This window comes from Netta rufina (genome assembly GCF_964035555.1).
Source record: "Netta rufina genome assembly, chromosome: 2".
Classification (NCBI taxonomy): Eukaryota; Metazoa; Chordata; class Aves; order Anseriformes; family Anatidae; genus Netta; species Netta rufina.
In genome coordinates, this window is record NC_140124.1 from 95,164,975 (window position 1) to 95,182,675 (window position 17,701).

A 17,701-nucleotide genomic window follows, 5' to 3' on the forward strand; every position below is an offset into this window, starting at 1 on the left:
TCTGAAGAACACATTCATAAACATGGCTCCTGATCCATTTTCTTTAATCTGTGATTTGTTACTGTTTGAGATAGAACTGGTGAAAGAGAAACCACAGTCTCAGATTCATATTCATCTCTGCCAGCAGTAAATTGTAACACTATTTGGCCTGCTGGATGTAGTTCCACAACTGATAGATCAGGACGCAAAAAAGGGCCACATGTACATACAGGAGAAAAATGTCTTGCTTGCATGCCACGGGTTGCTTTTTCTAACATGAATTTTCCCTTTAAGAATTTTATTACTGGTGGAACCTGCCACATTCTCCCTATAAAAAGAACTGTCCTGACCCAGTAAAGTAGCCTCAGGAAGATTAACTTTCATAGGATTACATGAATATGAATAAGGGTAAGCCTTCACCATATTTTCTTCAAGGAACTTTCTATGTGAAAATAGCTTTTTTTCCTCAGTTTTACAACTTGAGAGTAGCCAAGAAGGTCCAAGAAAGGAGCAGTCATCTTAGTGATCTTCATGCCCTCTCATAATGCAAAGAGCTGTCAGTCAATGTTCCTGGCCAGGCAGAAGCCCTGTCACTAAGCTGAAGTGCCCTCTATGCTCAGAAGCCTTCAGTCTTGCTTTAACTCAATATTCTGTCAATATTTTAAAAAGATCCCACAACTACATTGCCCAACTAGAAGTGAGACAACTCTAAGAGAAATTGGAGCCACTGCTCTAAAATCTGTTCAGACTTACAATCACAAGATACCTTTTTAGAAGAAATTTTGGCCCACTGCAGGTGGGAACATCGATTCTGAAAGGAAAGCTTTTTGAAGACAAATATGGTTCCCATTTTTATTTTTATTTTTTTTGGTAAAAGATATTGGTGACAAAGGTAATTTGCTTTCATCTGGCAGCATCCTTATTTGTAAGGCTTTTTTGGTTGTACTTTCCATCTGGCATGCAGGCAGAGTGCAGTAACTTTTGAAGGAGAGCCCTATTTCTTCTGAGTTCCCAAGTCCCGTGTTTGCAAAACTTTCACTTCTGAGCAGGTCTTCCTGTCCCCCTCTATGTAAAGGCCCTTCTGCCTCTTGCTCCGATTCTTCATTTGTTTCTGTTTGATACTGCAAGCAAGTGCCAGTTGCAATGCTGACTTAGTGTTACAGTCTTTGCAAGGATGTGTTGAAAACCATCAGCATGTATTATGCACGCCACCACACAGCTAAGAAATGCCAATGGCTTTTCAAACCAGCTTCTCGGAGGCAAACCAGTGTCCTAGAAGAGGCAGGTTCAGTGGTATAGTAACATACCTACAAGGCTGAGATTTCTAACACTCCTACTATGCTCATGACATTAATTTTTCATTCCTTTTGTTCATAGTGTGTCTGTAACTAAGCAAAAGGCACTTTTGATATCAAAAAAAAATGCAGTAGTTAGACAGATGGCACCCAATCATTTCAGGCTTTTAAGCTAAGGAAATAACATGCTTGCAATACATATAACTAAGTTAATTATTATTAAAATAATTTGTTTTGAATTTCTAGTCCCTCTGAAACCTAATAGCTAAAGTATCTTGTGATGAACGTCTAGCAGATTGCATTTAGTAATTAATAAATTGATATACAGTATGTGCTTTTTAGCAGGCTGCCATCTGTTCCTTCCCCTCACTGGGGACAACACTTATCCAATAATTGTCACACAGTCAGGGTGGTATAAACAGATATGGTTTAGAACCTCAAATAATTTTCTTTCTTTTTTTTTTTTTTAATTTTAATTTGTGATAATGCTACTGATTTATTTTAATGTATTTTAATATGACTGCAGGAGCTTGACGGTGATTAACACCCTGGATAGGAGGTAATATCACATCTTTTAGGCATATTTCTATAATGGTGAGTGATTTAGAGAGATGTAAGTGCTGATTCCATCACACGGTTTGTCACTGAGTATCACTGTAACTTCAAATAGCCCTATTTATTTCTGTTGAGATCCTATCCCCAGTAGGTAAAATTAATCAAACTAGGTAAAATCTCCAAATTAAAATTTCCAAGAATTACTGTAACTTCAGCTAAAGTTCAGCAAGGCAGAGGCAAGAGCCTGAATGTTCAGGCCTTGTTTTGGTGAGACCTTGCCTTTAGCAGGGATTTCAGGAGCAAGAGTGCCTGTTCAGAAGGATGCAGGGGCCAGGGGTACAGAATGACAGATTGCTCTTGCTTTCTGGACAGGATCACTGCTAAGAAAAGAGCAAATTCTTCTTATGCAGCCTTAATAGGGCCTGCAGAACTGCATGTGGAGTCTTCCTGAAATTGTGGGATGTCTCCCTTGGTGTCTGATGACTTCCCTGTCCTTTCCATTTTCAACCAATATCCATTTATGCATAATTTCCCTAGTGGTTTCTCTGACGTTGTTGTGTCTTCCTTTGGAGAAAAAGGAGTTTGCTGCATTTGAAACAAGACAGTGGAGAGAACGAGTATTAAATTTCTCCAGCCAGAGGGTCTTGCAGTATGAAAGCTGATCCAGCTCTTACAATAGATTTCCCCAATGTCATCTGCAGTGTGGTTATGCATAGAAGCAAAATAGAAGTTTGAGTTGTCAGATGTGTAAAATCTATAAGACATAACAAGGGTAGCGGTGGTAGGCAGTCTTGCAGTGTGTGGCCTTGAGTCATTTGCTTGTGCACATCCTCAAGTCCTGCACGCACTCTCATTATAATAACCACTGGGCAAACATATTGCCATGGCTGGGCTGTGATTAAGATACCAACTTCAAACTCAACATCTTCAGGCAACTCAATCATAAACAGACCAGGCATCCTTTTATTAAATCTGTACTGCCTATTCTTACAAAATCAAATTTTAAAGGCTTCTGTCTTTACTGGAGCATGCTTATATAGAATAACAAAATAGCTCAGTTTGCAAGGGACCTTAAAGATCACCCAGTCCCAACCCCCCTGCCATAGACAGGGACACCACTCACTAGATCAGGTTGCTCAGGGGCTCATCTCACCTGGCCTTGAACACCTCCAGGGATGGGGCATTCACAACCTCTTTGAGCAACCTGTTCCAGTGCCCCAACACATTTTGAGAGAAGAATTTCCTCCTAATCTCTAATCTAAATCTCTCCTTTAGTTTAAAACCATTCCCCCTAATCCTGTCATTATCTGATTGAGCTCCCAAACTTCTTTCTAGGTCCTCCTCAAGTACTGAAAATTTGCAGTGAGGTCCCCCCAGAACCTTCTCTTCTGTAAATCGAACAGCCCCAGCTCTCTCAGCCTTTCTTAATAGAAGAGATGATCCAGCCCCTTGATCATCTTTGTGGCCCTCCTCTGAACGCTCTATAACACATTCACATCCTTCTTGTGTTGGGAGCTCCAAACCTGGGTGCAGTACTCTGCATGGAGCCTCACAAGGGCAGAGCAGAGGGGGACAATCACCTCCCTTGACATATTGGCCACTCCTCTTTTGATGCAACCCCGGATGCAGTTGTCCTTCTGGGCTGCAAGTGCGCACTGCTGGCTCATGGTGATCTTTTCATCCACCAGAACCCCCAGGTCCTTCTCTGCAGGGCTGCTCTCAATGAGTTCTCCCAGTGAGTTTTTCTCCTAGTCTGTGCTCATGTCTGGGATTTCCCTGGCCCAGGTGTAGCACCTTGCACTTGGACTAGTTGAACCTCATTAGGTCCTTGTGGGCCTACTTCTCAAGCTTGTCCACATCCCTTTGGATGACATCCCTTCCTTCTGTTGTATTGACTGCACCGCTCAGCTTGGTGTCATCTGCAAACTTACTGAGGGTGCACAAAATCCCACTGTCTATGTCATTGTTAAAGATATTAAACAGTACCAGTCCCAGGACAGACCCTTGAGGGACACCACTCATCACCAGTCTTCATTTGGACATAGAGCTATTGACCACCACTCTTTGGATACAACCTTCAAGCCAGCTCCTTATCCACTGAATGGTCCACCTATCAAATTCATCTCTCTCCAATTTGGAGACCAGGATGTCATGTGGTACTGTGTCAAATGCTTTGCAGAAGTCCAGGGAGATGACATCAGTCAGTCTTCCCTTGTCAACTGATGCAGTCACTCCATTGCACAAAGCCACCAAATTGGTCAGGCGTGATTTGCCTTTGATGAAGCCATTCTGCCTCAGATCACCTCTGTCTTGCCACATGCCTTGACATTGCTTCCAAGATGATCTTTTCCATGATCTTTGCAAGCACAGAGATGAGGCTCACTGAGCTGTAGTTCCCCAAGTCCTCCTTTCTACCCTTTTTAAAAAGGGGCATGGTGTTTCCATTTTTCCACTCACCAGGGACTTCGCCTAACTGCCAGGACTTCTCAGCTATGATCACTCTTGATCAGGAGGCCTGTAGAAGACCCCAACCACAAGCTGTCCTTTATTGGTGTGGTCATTAACTTTCACCCACAAGTTCTCAACCTGTCCTGTTATACCTGTTATATCTGCAGCACAATGTACTGCACAGAGAAAATATCTTTCAGCAAGGTATAGCTCTCCAGACTACCAAGCTAGGCATTTCTGAGTAGTTTGATAGGAGAACAGGGCCTTCCACATTTGTAAATATTGCTTTTGTATAAGAGCCAGCAGTGTGGTCAAAATTTATCAAGACATTGCTTGCCAAAAATTTGGGATAGCTAAGACTTGTTTTAAATATACATGTACAAGCAAAAGAGCAAGTTTACAGCCTTGTTTTAAATTATGGGGACAATCTCCACTTTAACTAGTGTGTCATTAATGTTGCCCTAAAAATTAATGGAAGAGAGGATAAGTTACTATACAGTTGAGTGAACTGCAGACTGTAATGTGTGATGCTATGGACTGTAATTTTGAAAGGAATTTTCAGTGCTGGCTGTACTGAGGGCATCAGTATGATTTCAGGGGTTTTCTTCTGTACTTAAAGCAGAAGAGAATTTGCTGCAGTGCTTACTATTTTTCCTAAATCATTCCTAACATTTTCAAGATTAGTTGCTGCCATGAGATAGCACATCAGTAAAAATCACTGTACTCCAAAACCAGATAAGAATTGGTTTTCAGAGGGGCTTTCCCAGACAAGGGAATAGTTATTGCATTCATACATGGCTACAGAGCAGCTGCAGCTCTCCAGAAGCTCCCCCCATTTCACTGTGAACAGTGATAAATATAGGTATAGCGGAGCTCCCTTTCCAGGCCATGCCTCAGGGCAGACCAAACTTCACCTTGACTCAGACTGATGCTTTTGCTTCAAACCAGACATATTACAATTGTAGGAGCACACAAATGAGTTGCCAAGGGAAGCAATTTACTGCTGGCCTGTTCCTCCACAGCAATTGTCCATTTGCAGGCTCTTACCCTGCAGCTCCTAAGATAGAGCTGGCCATCTTCTGTAGAGGAATAATGACTTGAGGAGAAGTGTTAGGGGGTAATGCAGCTCAGAGAGACAACTGGGAGTCACAGATCCCATCCTTGTGCCTCATTTCTTTTGAAGGACAGAGCATTAATGAGGTGCTGACCTAACACACTAAAGAAAGCCTGAAAGAGAGAGAAAATGGGCTTTCACTCAACATGAAATTAAGATGTCAAGAGCAGAATTAATCAAGATACTAAAGAAAGTGAGGAGAAGAAATTCCGTAATCATCTATACATCAACATTAGAAGCCTGCATAATAAACAAGAGGAACTTGAATTGCTCATTTATGAACATATTTTGACCTAATTGATATTACTGAAAACTGCTGGGAATATTTGATTGATTGGAATATTAAAATTAATGGTTAAAACCTATTCAGAGACAATCAAATATGGAGGAGAAAGGAGAAGGGAGGGGCAATCTCTCAAGACGTGCATTGCCAATCTGGAGGCACTTGCAACAGAGGTACTAATGCTCTCAAATAGTAATGAGTGAACTTATTTTAACAGCACACAGGTTAGGTACTGAAAATGTCTGCTACCTGTTCAGGCTGAAAAACCCCACAGCATTTATCTGTTCTGTATTGGTGGGAAAAGCTGAATATTTCTTGAAGTATTTCAATCTAAATTATATGCAGTATCTCATGCTGCTGGTGCATCCTACAGTTGGTAATGAAAGAAGGTTCTAAAAAATATAAATGACTATTGTGTGACATGGAAATGTTGCATCAAGATGTGTTCATCTCTATTACACTTTGTCCTGACAGATGTAAATTAACAGTACCTGAGGTGTAGGTAATTACAACTTACATGTATTTAGTATGTGCAAACAGGATAATGTACAGATAAATAATTCTATAAACACAAGGACCAGGAAGTTCTAATCAAGAAAAAAAAAAAAAAAGGCTACACTTTACACTTTTTCTGAAACATATGCATTTAAAGAAGATAGAGAAAGCAATTTTAGCAGAGAGGGGGAAGTTTACAGTGAATAGCATACATAAACAATGAGTTTATGAAAATGAAAAGGTGTCAGGAGCATTTACAGTGAGTAGAGCTGTATATAAGGTGTATGTAAGTATAAATAAGGAAGGACATGCATATAAATGTGCATATTTGTTGCTTCTATAGCTCCATTACAAAACCAAACTGTTAATAGTGTAGCAAAAGTGCTTTATAAAGCCTTTTGTTTGTATTTGGAGATAAGTCAGATAGTTTATATAGGAAAGATGAAATATTTTTCATCCTAGTAGTACAGCAGAAGGATATTACACATCAAATGTTGAAAGTGTTTTGTAATCAGCAGGCCTGGCTGGTTTGTACCATAAAGCTTTAATGAGTAATGAATTTTCTGGTCGGATCATGACTTTTTTGTTTCCTTTTCTTTGGTAGAACAATGAGAAGTAAAGTACAAATATTTTGAGAAAAGATGAATGTGATGACCTGGAGAGCTGTAAGGGGTCATTTACTGGCATGGAAAAGTGAAACGTGACATTAAAGGACACTTTAGTATACCAAACACAGGCCTAGGAATGTGATACCTAGAAAAAAAAAAAATCAAACCAGAAATAAGATGTAGATTTTTAAAGGTAAAAGAAAATTACCTCTACTGCAGTTTTCTAAGGGTGGTGATATAATTCCTACAGTGGCAATTTTTAAATAAAACTTGAGGTCTCTTCCAACCTAGAAAATTCTGTGATTCTGTGATTCTGTGATATGTGTTCCTCCTTTAATGAATGTGTGCCATGTTTTAGAAAGGCATTAACTTGAGAGGCTCACATGCAGTCTTCCCCATGTAAGCCCAATCCACAGGTGGGAGGGAGAGCTTTTCTTCAGGCCACATCCAGGAAAATGAGGAAAGACTGTTGTCATTTCTTTTTCCTATTTAGATTTAAAGAATATAGCAAGTTTTTAATTGGTGGTGTTTGATTTCCTCTTGCAACAGCACATAGAACTGCTATGAGAAAAGGAATCATTCTGTTTAGTTCTCTATTTGACAGCCTTATGTAGTCAGCCTTACATGAACATGATACTGTGATACATTGAACAGTTTGTGACTCCCTCTGCGAATTTCTGTGGTTCTTTTCCTTCTTTTCAATCTCTCCATTAACGCTTTGTTAAAATAATAAATAAATTAAAAAAAAAAAAAAAGAATGAAATAATTAGAGTATAGTCATATTTCTCTTTTACTCATTTAAGGGTTTTGATGTCCATGTCAACAGTAAGATTGGTGCAGATGTTTTTAGAATATTTGATTGATGTTCATGTCAACAGTAAGATTGGCGCAGATGTTTTTCAAATATTTGAGATAGTAATTTTACTTTTCAGGGGACGTAACAGTTGTACTGGTTTCTTGTTAAGATGACTTTCTTCTTTTAGTCCTGTACAACTAATCAGAGTAATCTGAAAAATATACCACAGCATATATAAGAGATGAGCACAGTCTAAGTCTATCATCAGAAACAAAAAGAGGAAAAACGTAAGAATTAACTTTGCATAAGAATATCTCTAATTAAATACTGTCAAAGAAAACAGCTTTCAAATCCCCTCTACCTAATAGTCAAGAACATTAAAAGGCATGGGGTTTATATGTTATCAGTGCCAATTCATATTAAATGTGCCTGGGAGAAGTCAATGCCAATTCCATGTTTGGTGGAAGGAGAATACAGTGAAATTAACAATAAAGGAAGCGCCAATTAATAAATCAGCTGTATTTCCTGGGATGCATTCTTGTCATTGTTACAGTTCTACCAACCTCTAATTGCCTGATTTTGAAAGAGGGAGCACTATAAAGGTTAATAGCTTCATTATAAATACATGACTATAACTTCATGTTGACAATATACTTGAAGGTAAATTAATTTAGGCAGACAAAATCAGAGCTTAATATGAAAATCATGCTTTCTACTAACAATACCTTTTGTTTTTTAGAGTATGAAGGATCTGGGACAGAAGTTCAGAGAAAACACTCGAAATGTGGAGTTTGCAAATATAGGGCTGAGTGTGATGAAGATGCAGAAAATGTTGGGTAAGTAATAAGTTTTCCTTAACAATGTCAATGAAAAAAAAGAAAATTTTGTGATCATGTGCTTGACTATGTTTGCTCTTATTAAATAGTGTTTTAAGGATGTCTAATAATAACGTGTTTGATATGTGTCACTAACAAACAAACCACTTTCATGTATAGGAGAGAAAACAACAGAAAGATACGTTGGAGAAATTTTGCCAAACATTTTTTCAGAGAAAGAACCTTTATTTGTTTCATTATGGAAAAACAAACAAACGAACAAAACAGGAATACAAAATAAATACTAATAATTCATCTCTTTTTTTTTTTTTCTGTATGTTTTTCCTGTTCACAAAGTATTACTGCAGGGAAGCATACCTTTCCTTTCTTCTGTCTTCTAGCTGGGATTTATTTCATGTAAATAACTTCATAAAACGTCATGCCACCAAAGTAGACTTGCTCTTTTGTGGAGAGACAAATGAGCTGTAGACATATAATTCATGATTTCACAAGATTTTATAATGGGGTATCAGCATAAAGACATCTCAGAAAGTAAGACACTAATGTGTTAAGTCACCTTAATATGACTTAACACTAGATGTGTATTCAAAGTTAAATTGTAGGTTACAAGTGAAGACAAAATGGTAATAGTACATATGAATGCTGGCACAATGGTTCAGGTTTCATAAAATGTCATACCACCAAAGTAGGCTTGCTTTTTTGTGGAGGGACAAATGAACTGTAGCCATATTTTATAATAATAATTATAATTTTCTGCATTAATGCCTTGGTCTGTTTCATTTATGATTGTCCAGTTGGGTATAGATTTGTTTGTTATATGCACTGAGATGTAGTCTTGGCTTTGGAAAATCAATCCTCCAGTGTCCAACTTCAGCAAAATCTTGCCTGTTCAGTCTGTACTTGTAGAGTTTGCATTCCTTTGGCTATGTAGTATCTATAAGAGAGTGAGGATAAGGTTGAAGACAGTGAAAGATTTATCCTCAGCATTCTGCCCACATGAAATGAAGCCATGCTTCTCCCTCTTGACAAGAGTAGAGCACTTTTTCGCTTCTTTAATATTTAATTTAGATTTTTTACAAAAAAAAAAAATATATATATATATATATATATATGGGGAAATTAAGATGTTTACATGGAAAATACTCAGAAGTTAGAAAATATTCCTCTGAGGCTTGCATGCAAACCTATCAGATCTGTCATTTTTTTCAATTTTGTCAGCTTTCCAGCCTAAATAACTTTAACTACATTTTTTTGCCCAGTACCTTTGACCATTATAATAGCCTTTAGTGATATTTGCTGTCAGTTTAGATTCAGACTAAATTGGGCCCTGCTACATAGATTGCCTTGCAAGGCTCATTTTCACAAGTCATACAGAATGTCACAGACACTTAAATAGAAGCTAGGAGTTGGTGCCTTTTATTCGTAATATAAAAACAAAATACGTGGCAGAAGATGGGATGGAAATCTGTATGCGAAGCTCTGACACAGCATCCTTCCAGAACACTCGTTACATCTTATTCTGACTTTTTTTCCTGTTGAGTTTCATGTTCTTTACCCCCTTAATATTATAACATTAGATATAAAATTATTGGCAACACGAATACTTTTCATCAGACTTGTATAAGCACTCGGTTCATATTTATTATTTAATTTAATTTTCATAGAATCATGGAGTGGTTTGAATTGGAAGGGATGTTTAAAGATCATCTAAGTCAATCCCCTGCCATGGCCAGGGACACCTCCCACTAGACTAGGTTGCTCAAAGTCCCATCCAACTTGGTCTTGAACTCTTCCAGGAAGGAGAGTACAGAGAATCATAGAAAAAAATTGTACTGTATTACTAACATTATCGTTCCTAGTTCTAGTAAACAATACAAGAGCCTTAATTTCATAAAAAAGTATTCTATCTTGAGTTTTCTTTTTTAAACCATGAGAATGGCCACTGTAACTTTTTTAGACAGTGGGGTAATGTCTACTGAATAAAAGTACTTTTAGTTCTGTTCAGGCAGACTGCTTAGGCCTGGATAGCCCTTGCTTGGACTTTGTGATGTTAAAATGCTTAAAGTTATCTGTTTTATTCCATAACACATTTTAAGAGGACTCTGCTTCAAGATAATAACTGAATCAGTTAGCTGAACTGTCTCCTACTGTTCAGTAGATAATCTCTAGCCATATTCATGAGACGCTGCCTAATGCTTACAGTAAATATAAAATTATGCATTTTTGCATCCTTTCTCTAAACTGTGCAATCTGAGATGTTGCAAACATCAGTTCCTTTCCCTTCTGAGTGCTCTTGAGAAGTAAAATGATATCTGCAATCCCATTTCATGAATAAACTAAGTTACAGATAAAATGATTAGCCTGTGGACAGACAGTGAATTAGTGGAAAGGGAGACATCCTTGCCACAAAGTGTTGAGTGGTTTGAGATAAATGATCTAGCACTAATGAGATATCCCAGGTCCTGCCAACAGGCCAGCCACACAGCAGCCTGGAGTACAGCATATGCAGATTTTCTCCTGATAAGGGAAAGATCCTAACAAAGACAGTTTTATTTCATATGGACTGTGGTTCATCTTCTGGGCCTCAAAAGCTGTGGGAGTCCTATGCAAAAAAATATGGCACATTTCAGTGGAAACTATAGGGTAATTTGTGCAACATAGCAGGAACAAGACCAGAGAAACAACCGCTTGGCCTTTCCTGTTATTTAGAGTTGGACTTGCTGATGATATCTAAGTCCTTTCTTCTTGGAGGTGCACAGTGATAGCAAGAAGGGGAATGGGTACGTGTCATAGCATGGGACATTTTGATTTGACACCATGGAAAATGTTTCCTTCCAGGGGTGGTCAGGCACTGGAATAAGGTGTCTGGCAAGGTGTCTGTGGAGATGGTCGGAACTTGACCAGACATAGCCCTGGACAACCTGGTCCAGCTGAGCCAGCTTTGAGCAGGGGATTGGACTACCTGACCTCTACATAGTCCTTCAAGCCTAAATTATTCTTTGATTCCACATAGTTATCTAAGCTTGGTGTTTTCTAAAAGCAAGTTTAAAAAAGAGTAGTTGTACACAACTGAGATGCGCTCCATGTTACAGGTTAGTGATTTTATTTTAATTGTTCTTAAACTGCACTTTCCTCTTTGAAAGAGCTGGGAAATTTTAATTTTCAGGCTTGGACTTAAAGCATTATGGGTGTCTCTGATCAAAGTTGCAACATATGCTTTTATTACATAAGATCACGCATAGTCTGAAGAATTAAGGCTTAGCACAAGGTTTTAGATTTGTATCTTTGTTTTACTTGATTTCTCAGAGACATTATCTAAACCAGAAGTGGTTACAATTCATGGTAAATTGAATACAAAAGTATAAACAACTTTATCATTCCCACTGCCTCTGCAAAAACTGTGGATGTTAATTTTAAGTGGACTGACTGAGAGAAAGAAGTGAAGTCTGAGCAGATGGTTGTCATTAACTGCATGCCATATTTAGAAAATTAATGTTCAAGCATATGCAAAATAATATTTATGTAATATTTCTTCATATAAATATAAAAAGGAATCAGGTTGAGGAAACATTACAGAAATATACTTTTTATATTTTTTTCCTTTTCTTTTCTCATACATCTTATAAGTATTTCAAAGAGTTGGTATTTTATGTATAGGCTTTTAGAGAGCTTAAACAATCACCAGTGGATGCACTGGTGTTAAGATGCATAAAGGCATACCATGCCATATTGCTTGTACAGTAGTTTTCTGTGGGTCTATAGTAACAGCCTGCAGACAGCAGAATTCACGTGGATTAGGTATTATGTTTTTTCTCCCTTTAGCAACAAAGCTGAATCATACATTGTATATGTAATGCGAAAAGGCGTTATCTGAGCACAGTTGGTCAGTATCTTGCTTTCTATTTTTTTTTTCCATCAAAATGTCTCTCTGGACAGAATTTTACTCCACTGCACTGAAGAGGCAACATATTAGACATAATGGTACAAAACGTGTTTTAAGGGAGTAAAAAAGGACATGTGAGGTTGGTAAATTTAAACTTTTGTGTGAAAAACTGGCCAGAAGCCTGAAGATGTAGGCAGCATGAGGGTGGTGGGTGTTTTCTGCTTGAATTTGGAACTGAAAAGGACATCCAGTTGAGAAGTGGAGCTGGAGATGGCTGCAAACAGGTTGGGGCTACTGAGAGCAATGCTGTTGTGTTGGAAGCTGATGGGTTAAGCCAGTAGGGCAGTAACCAAAGCATACAATTTCCTGTTGATAGGCCCTGGGATAACCAGACTGCGGTTTCATCTTGGCACACATCAGACTTTTCAGTTCTACTGATCGTGTTATAGACCTAAACTGATCATCTTATCAGTACTCAATCAGAAAATGGTGTACTAATAAATTTAGAAACACATATACTAATCCAGTGTGAATGTAAAATAAATGCATATATGTGGTTGCAAAATCATTTTCATTAGCATAGCCCTTAAATCTTTCTTCAATGAAAGCAGTGTATATAAATATTTATAATACTATTGTGGCTATTAAATATGCCTAGTGATTTTTTTTTTCTCAGACAAATAATGCTTAATGTAAATTTTTTATAAGGCTTCTAAACAACATTATGCCTTAGTTTACTGCATATGATTGAAACCAAATTTATTATTTACAGTCCTTGGAGAGATGAATAACTTTTTTACAATAGCCCCTTGCAGCACTGACAAAGGCACTGATAGCATAAACGTACTTGTGAATTTTGGGGGGGTGCCCTGATTAGAAAGGTGGTCTCTTGAGTATATTTTTCTTCAGAAGACTTCAGTTTTCAAATGATGCTAATTTCCATATTCTTAAAGCTTATTGCTATTATCTTGGTCCTTTTTTCCCACAAGTTTCTTCTTAGACATACCAACACTCATTCTCAAAGTTAGAACATTTTAATATCAGTGTTTCAAAATAAACTGAATCAGTTGAAAATTAGGAGTTTCATCTCACATTTTTTCTTGAAATGTGAAGTATCATTCCAAAATAAAAAGTAGTGGTGCTTATGAAGAGTGATATCCCCTGTTCTTGCACTCTGTGTTACGTGGCATGTCTTTGTCTTCTTGCATGTCAGAGCACTGCTAGATATCTGAATAAAACAATCTGCAAACAGCTAGTAAGCATCTTAAGGCATTTTAAAGTATGTTGTAACTTCAGAATAATATCCAGAGCAAAATAATGAACTGTAGCATATTTTAGGCTGGAAGGCATCTCTAGGGGATCAACTGGCCCCGCCTCTCTTTCTGCACTGCAACCAGGGCTAGTTCATGCTGGAGACTTAGGGTTTCCTCCAGGAGAAGCCTGACCATCTCCACAGAGGGAGATTTGATGGCCTCCCCTGCTTAAGGGCTGAATTGCCCTTACTTTGATGAATAATTTCTTTGTATTCAATCAGACTTTGTCTTGCTGCACCTCATGACTGTCGTCTTTTACCCCTCTACTACGTATTTCTGAGAAGAGCCTCTGTCTGCCTTCTCAGTAATCCCTCCGAGGTAGTTGGTGACAGCAGTCAGTCACCTCCTTAGCTGTTTCTTCTCCAGGCTGAGCAAGCCTAATGCCCTCAGCCATCCTTTACCCACCACACGCTTCAACCCTGTGCCTATCTTGTGGCTCTCCACCTGACCCTCTCCATTTTCTCCAAATATCTCTTGTTACCAGGGGTCCCAAAACTGGACAGAGTACTCCAGGTGGGACCTCATGAGTGTAGAGAGGAGTGCAACATCCATTTCCCTTGCTCTGGACTGACATTTCTGTGATGCAGCCCAGGGTGCAGCTGGTCACATTTGCAGAAGGCCACATTTGAGTGGTAGCCTTGCCCTCCATCATATGCTCAGGGACAACCTTCCTTTCCATCAGTCCCTAAATGGCTGAAATAAATGTCATTAATATTACTTTAAATTGCCATTTTTCTTCTTCTTTATTTTTTTTTGGTATCAAAAATAACTTTACTGTACAAGTTCAGATGTGTCACATCCTCAGTTTTAACTGTATTTTATTTTTTAACAGAGGAAATATGGAAATGAGATTCTGAGCACATTGTCTTTTTTTAATAAAGCGTACTATGCTGTCAAAGATCCGTTTTGACTCATAATGCATATTTTTAAAGAAAGATTGACAACTGATCCCCATGTAGACCTTTTCAGATTAACATTTTACAAGATTTACTTTGGAAATAAAAGGTGTCTCAGTGCCATATAGATTCAACTGGCTCATGATTTACATAATGTCTGTTTTTATAGTGGCTGAAACAGGAATTCAAAAGTGTAACTATTAACACTTAGAAATACCAATATGGACATTTAGAAGTCCTGGTCTCTATCTTGTCTACAATTTGTCTTCCAGAGAAAAACTTAGTCTGAAGTATGACATATTGGTCACACTTGCCTCTTTTGTTCACTTTTTTACTCACTTACCATTTTGTGACTTTTTAAGGAATATTATATAGTATGAAGGTCTTTGTAAGGAATTATATTTTAATTCTGTGTGAATGTAATTCACAGGTTCCCTGTCCAGTCAAAACCAAAAATGCTAAGTTTCTGTGTGAAAAACAAACAAACAAAACAAAAAACAATAAAGGAAATCAACCTAAAAAGGGGATTTAGGATTGTGTTGTGGGATTACTGAATTGTGTATAATTGACCTACAGTAAATCCTGATATGAAATGAATAGTATAATTCTCTCTTCATCATATGGACTATTACAAAATTGAATAGGTGGATAAAAATCTAGGTCTGTTTTTGTTTGTTTGTTTGTTTTAATGTGTATTTAAAAAGATCTTTGCAGCAGTGTGTGCCAGTTCTTTGAAGTTTTATGTTATTTGAGGGTGGAGGGTGTGGTAGGCCACTCTTGTGAGAACAAGCATCAATTTACCACATGTGCTGCTAGAAGATCACCATGGTTAGAGAACAAATTTCTATAGTGGTCAGAGAAAGCAATGAAATTAAACCACAGACAGAAGGGATGGTTCAAAAGTAACTGTTAGTCAATGGTATTTAAATGGTGTTCTGATTTGCTGAGCAGAATTGAAGACTGAAAGGGTGTTCAGCAGGACACAAAAGCTTGCCAAACTGAGATCTACTTCTCTTGGCCTTCTATTCTCAGTGCCACAAAAGGATTAAAAACAAAACAAAACAAAAACCAACCGCCAAAAACAAAACAAAACAAAACCAACAAAAAACAAAAACAACCAACCAGTCAAAAAAAAAAAAAAAAAAAAACACCTAATGAATATTCAGCTCTAGTTGAATAGGTAGAGAAATCACTTTGAAATCCAGATTTTCTTGGTTCATGTTTCATCTGTGAAGAATTACACACAAGGGAAGAAACATCAAACACAAGGTAATCCTTCATTTGCTTTTATCACACTCAGTTATCTTCTTAACTGCAATTGCAACACCCCTGCTATTTCAGTTCAGCTCAATTTACTCCATCAAGCATACACTTATCTGTCTATTTGCATTTCATACACTTTGTTTTATTCTTTTATTTCCATTCCATATTTGTAAACAGACATACCAACAAATAGCTGAGAAAGCTTACTGTTGCATTATACTGCAAAGGGGTAGCAAGCAGTACTCTCTGTGAAGTCCACCCAGAAAAATACATTTGTGGAAAATCCTAGATGCAGCCTGCACTGTTAGATGGGATGGCTGACCTCTCTCAGTAGCCAAGCCCACTCCAAAAACGTGTAGTGCATTTCCTCTTTTCTTTGAATCTACCATAGTTTTAAGCAGGCAGGCTTTCCATCAAATAATATGCACCTTAAATCCTGAAAACAAAAAGGAGCCTTGAAATGTGTTTCTTATCTCTGGGGATCTAATTAATTTACTGATAACAGCAAGTGCTCTTACAGCCTGAGCTTGTTTCAAATGTGTCACATCATTTTACTAAACAAGTTTTCTTTGTTATACCTGGTAGCCCCTTATAAATGAGCTGTGCGTTCTCAATTTTACTTATTTGAAAACACCTTTCTTTTTGTTTGGTTGGTATATCACTTTGTTCTTTATGGAAATTCAACTGCTTTTCTGCTTAAGGAATGATCTTAATAAATGATGCTCATTCAACTTCCAAAAGCACTTTATCATAGGAAAACTGAACCTCTCTTTGATTCTGAAAAGCAAGTTGGTGCCATCTTCCTTAGGATGTCATCTGTCTGCTGACAAGTGACAAAGATAAGTTTCTTCACATCCTGGCACATTAGGGTAACGTCTGCATACATCCTGTTAACTTTCCAGAAATAAACAAGGGTAAACATCTGCTGAGAACAGTAAGCAACAACCTGCTCCAGAAAGACATCAGCTTGGAAGACTAAGTATCTGTTTCAAGCCTCTTGGTTAAAACCAGTAGGAAGGATATCTTGGAAAAAAAAAAAAAAAAAGCAAGAACCATAGTCATCTGACTGTTGTATGAGTTGGTGAAGACAAAAATAATTTGGGGGGAAGTGCTGATCTGCCGGAGAATAGGAAGGCCCTGCAGAGGGACCTGGAAAGGATGTGTCAATGGGCAGAGGCCAGTGGGATGAGGTTCAATGTGGCTAAGTGCCGGGTCCTGCACTTTGGCCACAACAACCCCATGCAGTGCTATAGGCCTGGGGCAAAGTGGCTGAAAAGCTGTGCAGAGGAAAAGGATCTGGGGGTGTTGGTTGACGCTCACCTGAACACGAGCCAGCAGTGTTCCCCAGTGGCCAAGAAGGCCAACAGCATCCTCGATTTTATCAAGCATAGTGTAGCCAGCAGGATCAGGGAGGTGATTGTCCCCCTGTCAGAGAAGCAGGAAAAAAATGAAAGCCTGTGGGTTGAGATAAGGACAGTTTATCTGTTCAAAAATAAAGGAAAATAATAATGATGATAATAGTACTACTACTACTAATGTGTACAAAACAAGTGATGCACAATGCAATTGCTCACCACACGCTGACTGATTCCCAGCCTATCCCTGAGCAGCCAGTACCCCCACCTCCCCATCCCCCTACAGCCCCCCCATATTAATTGCTCAGCATGATGCCAGATGATACGGAATACCCCTTTGACCAGTTTGGGTCAGCTGTCCTGGGTCTGTCCCTCCCAGCTCCTGCTGCACCCCCAGCCTGCCCACTGGCAGGGCAGTGTGAGAAGCCAAAAAGTCCTTGGCTTAGTGTAAGCAGTGCTCTGCAACAATTAAACCATCAGTGTGGTATCAACATTATTGTCATCCTAAATCCCAAACACAGCACCATACCATCTACTAGAAGGAAAATTAACTCTATCCTAGCCACAGTGAGGACAGCACAG

At 38.4% G+C, this 17,701-nt stretch overlaps 1 protein-coding gene across 1 annotated transcript in view; it reads left to right on the forward strand.

Annotated features, from left to right (window-relative positions):
- TMEFF1 (transmembrane protein with EGF like and two follistatin like domains 1) overlaps positions 1 to 17,701 on the forward strand; it is a gene marked incomplete at both ends in the record, with an annotated part of 120,634 nt that overhangs the window by 85,863 nt on the left and 17,070 nt on the right. Inside the window, one exon of the mRNA XM_084282741.1 lies at positions 8,313 to 8,409. Coding sequence (XP_084138867.1) covers positions 8,313 to 8,409 — 97 coding nt within the window. The remainder of the gene's footprint in view (positions 1 to 8,312; positions 8,410 to 17,701) is intronic.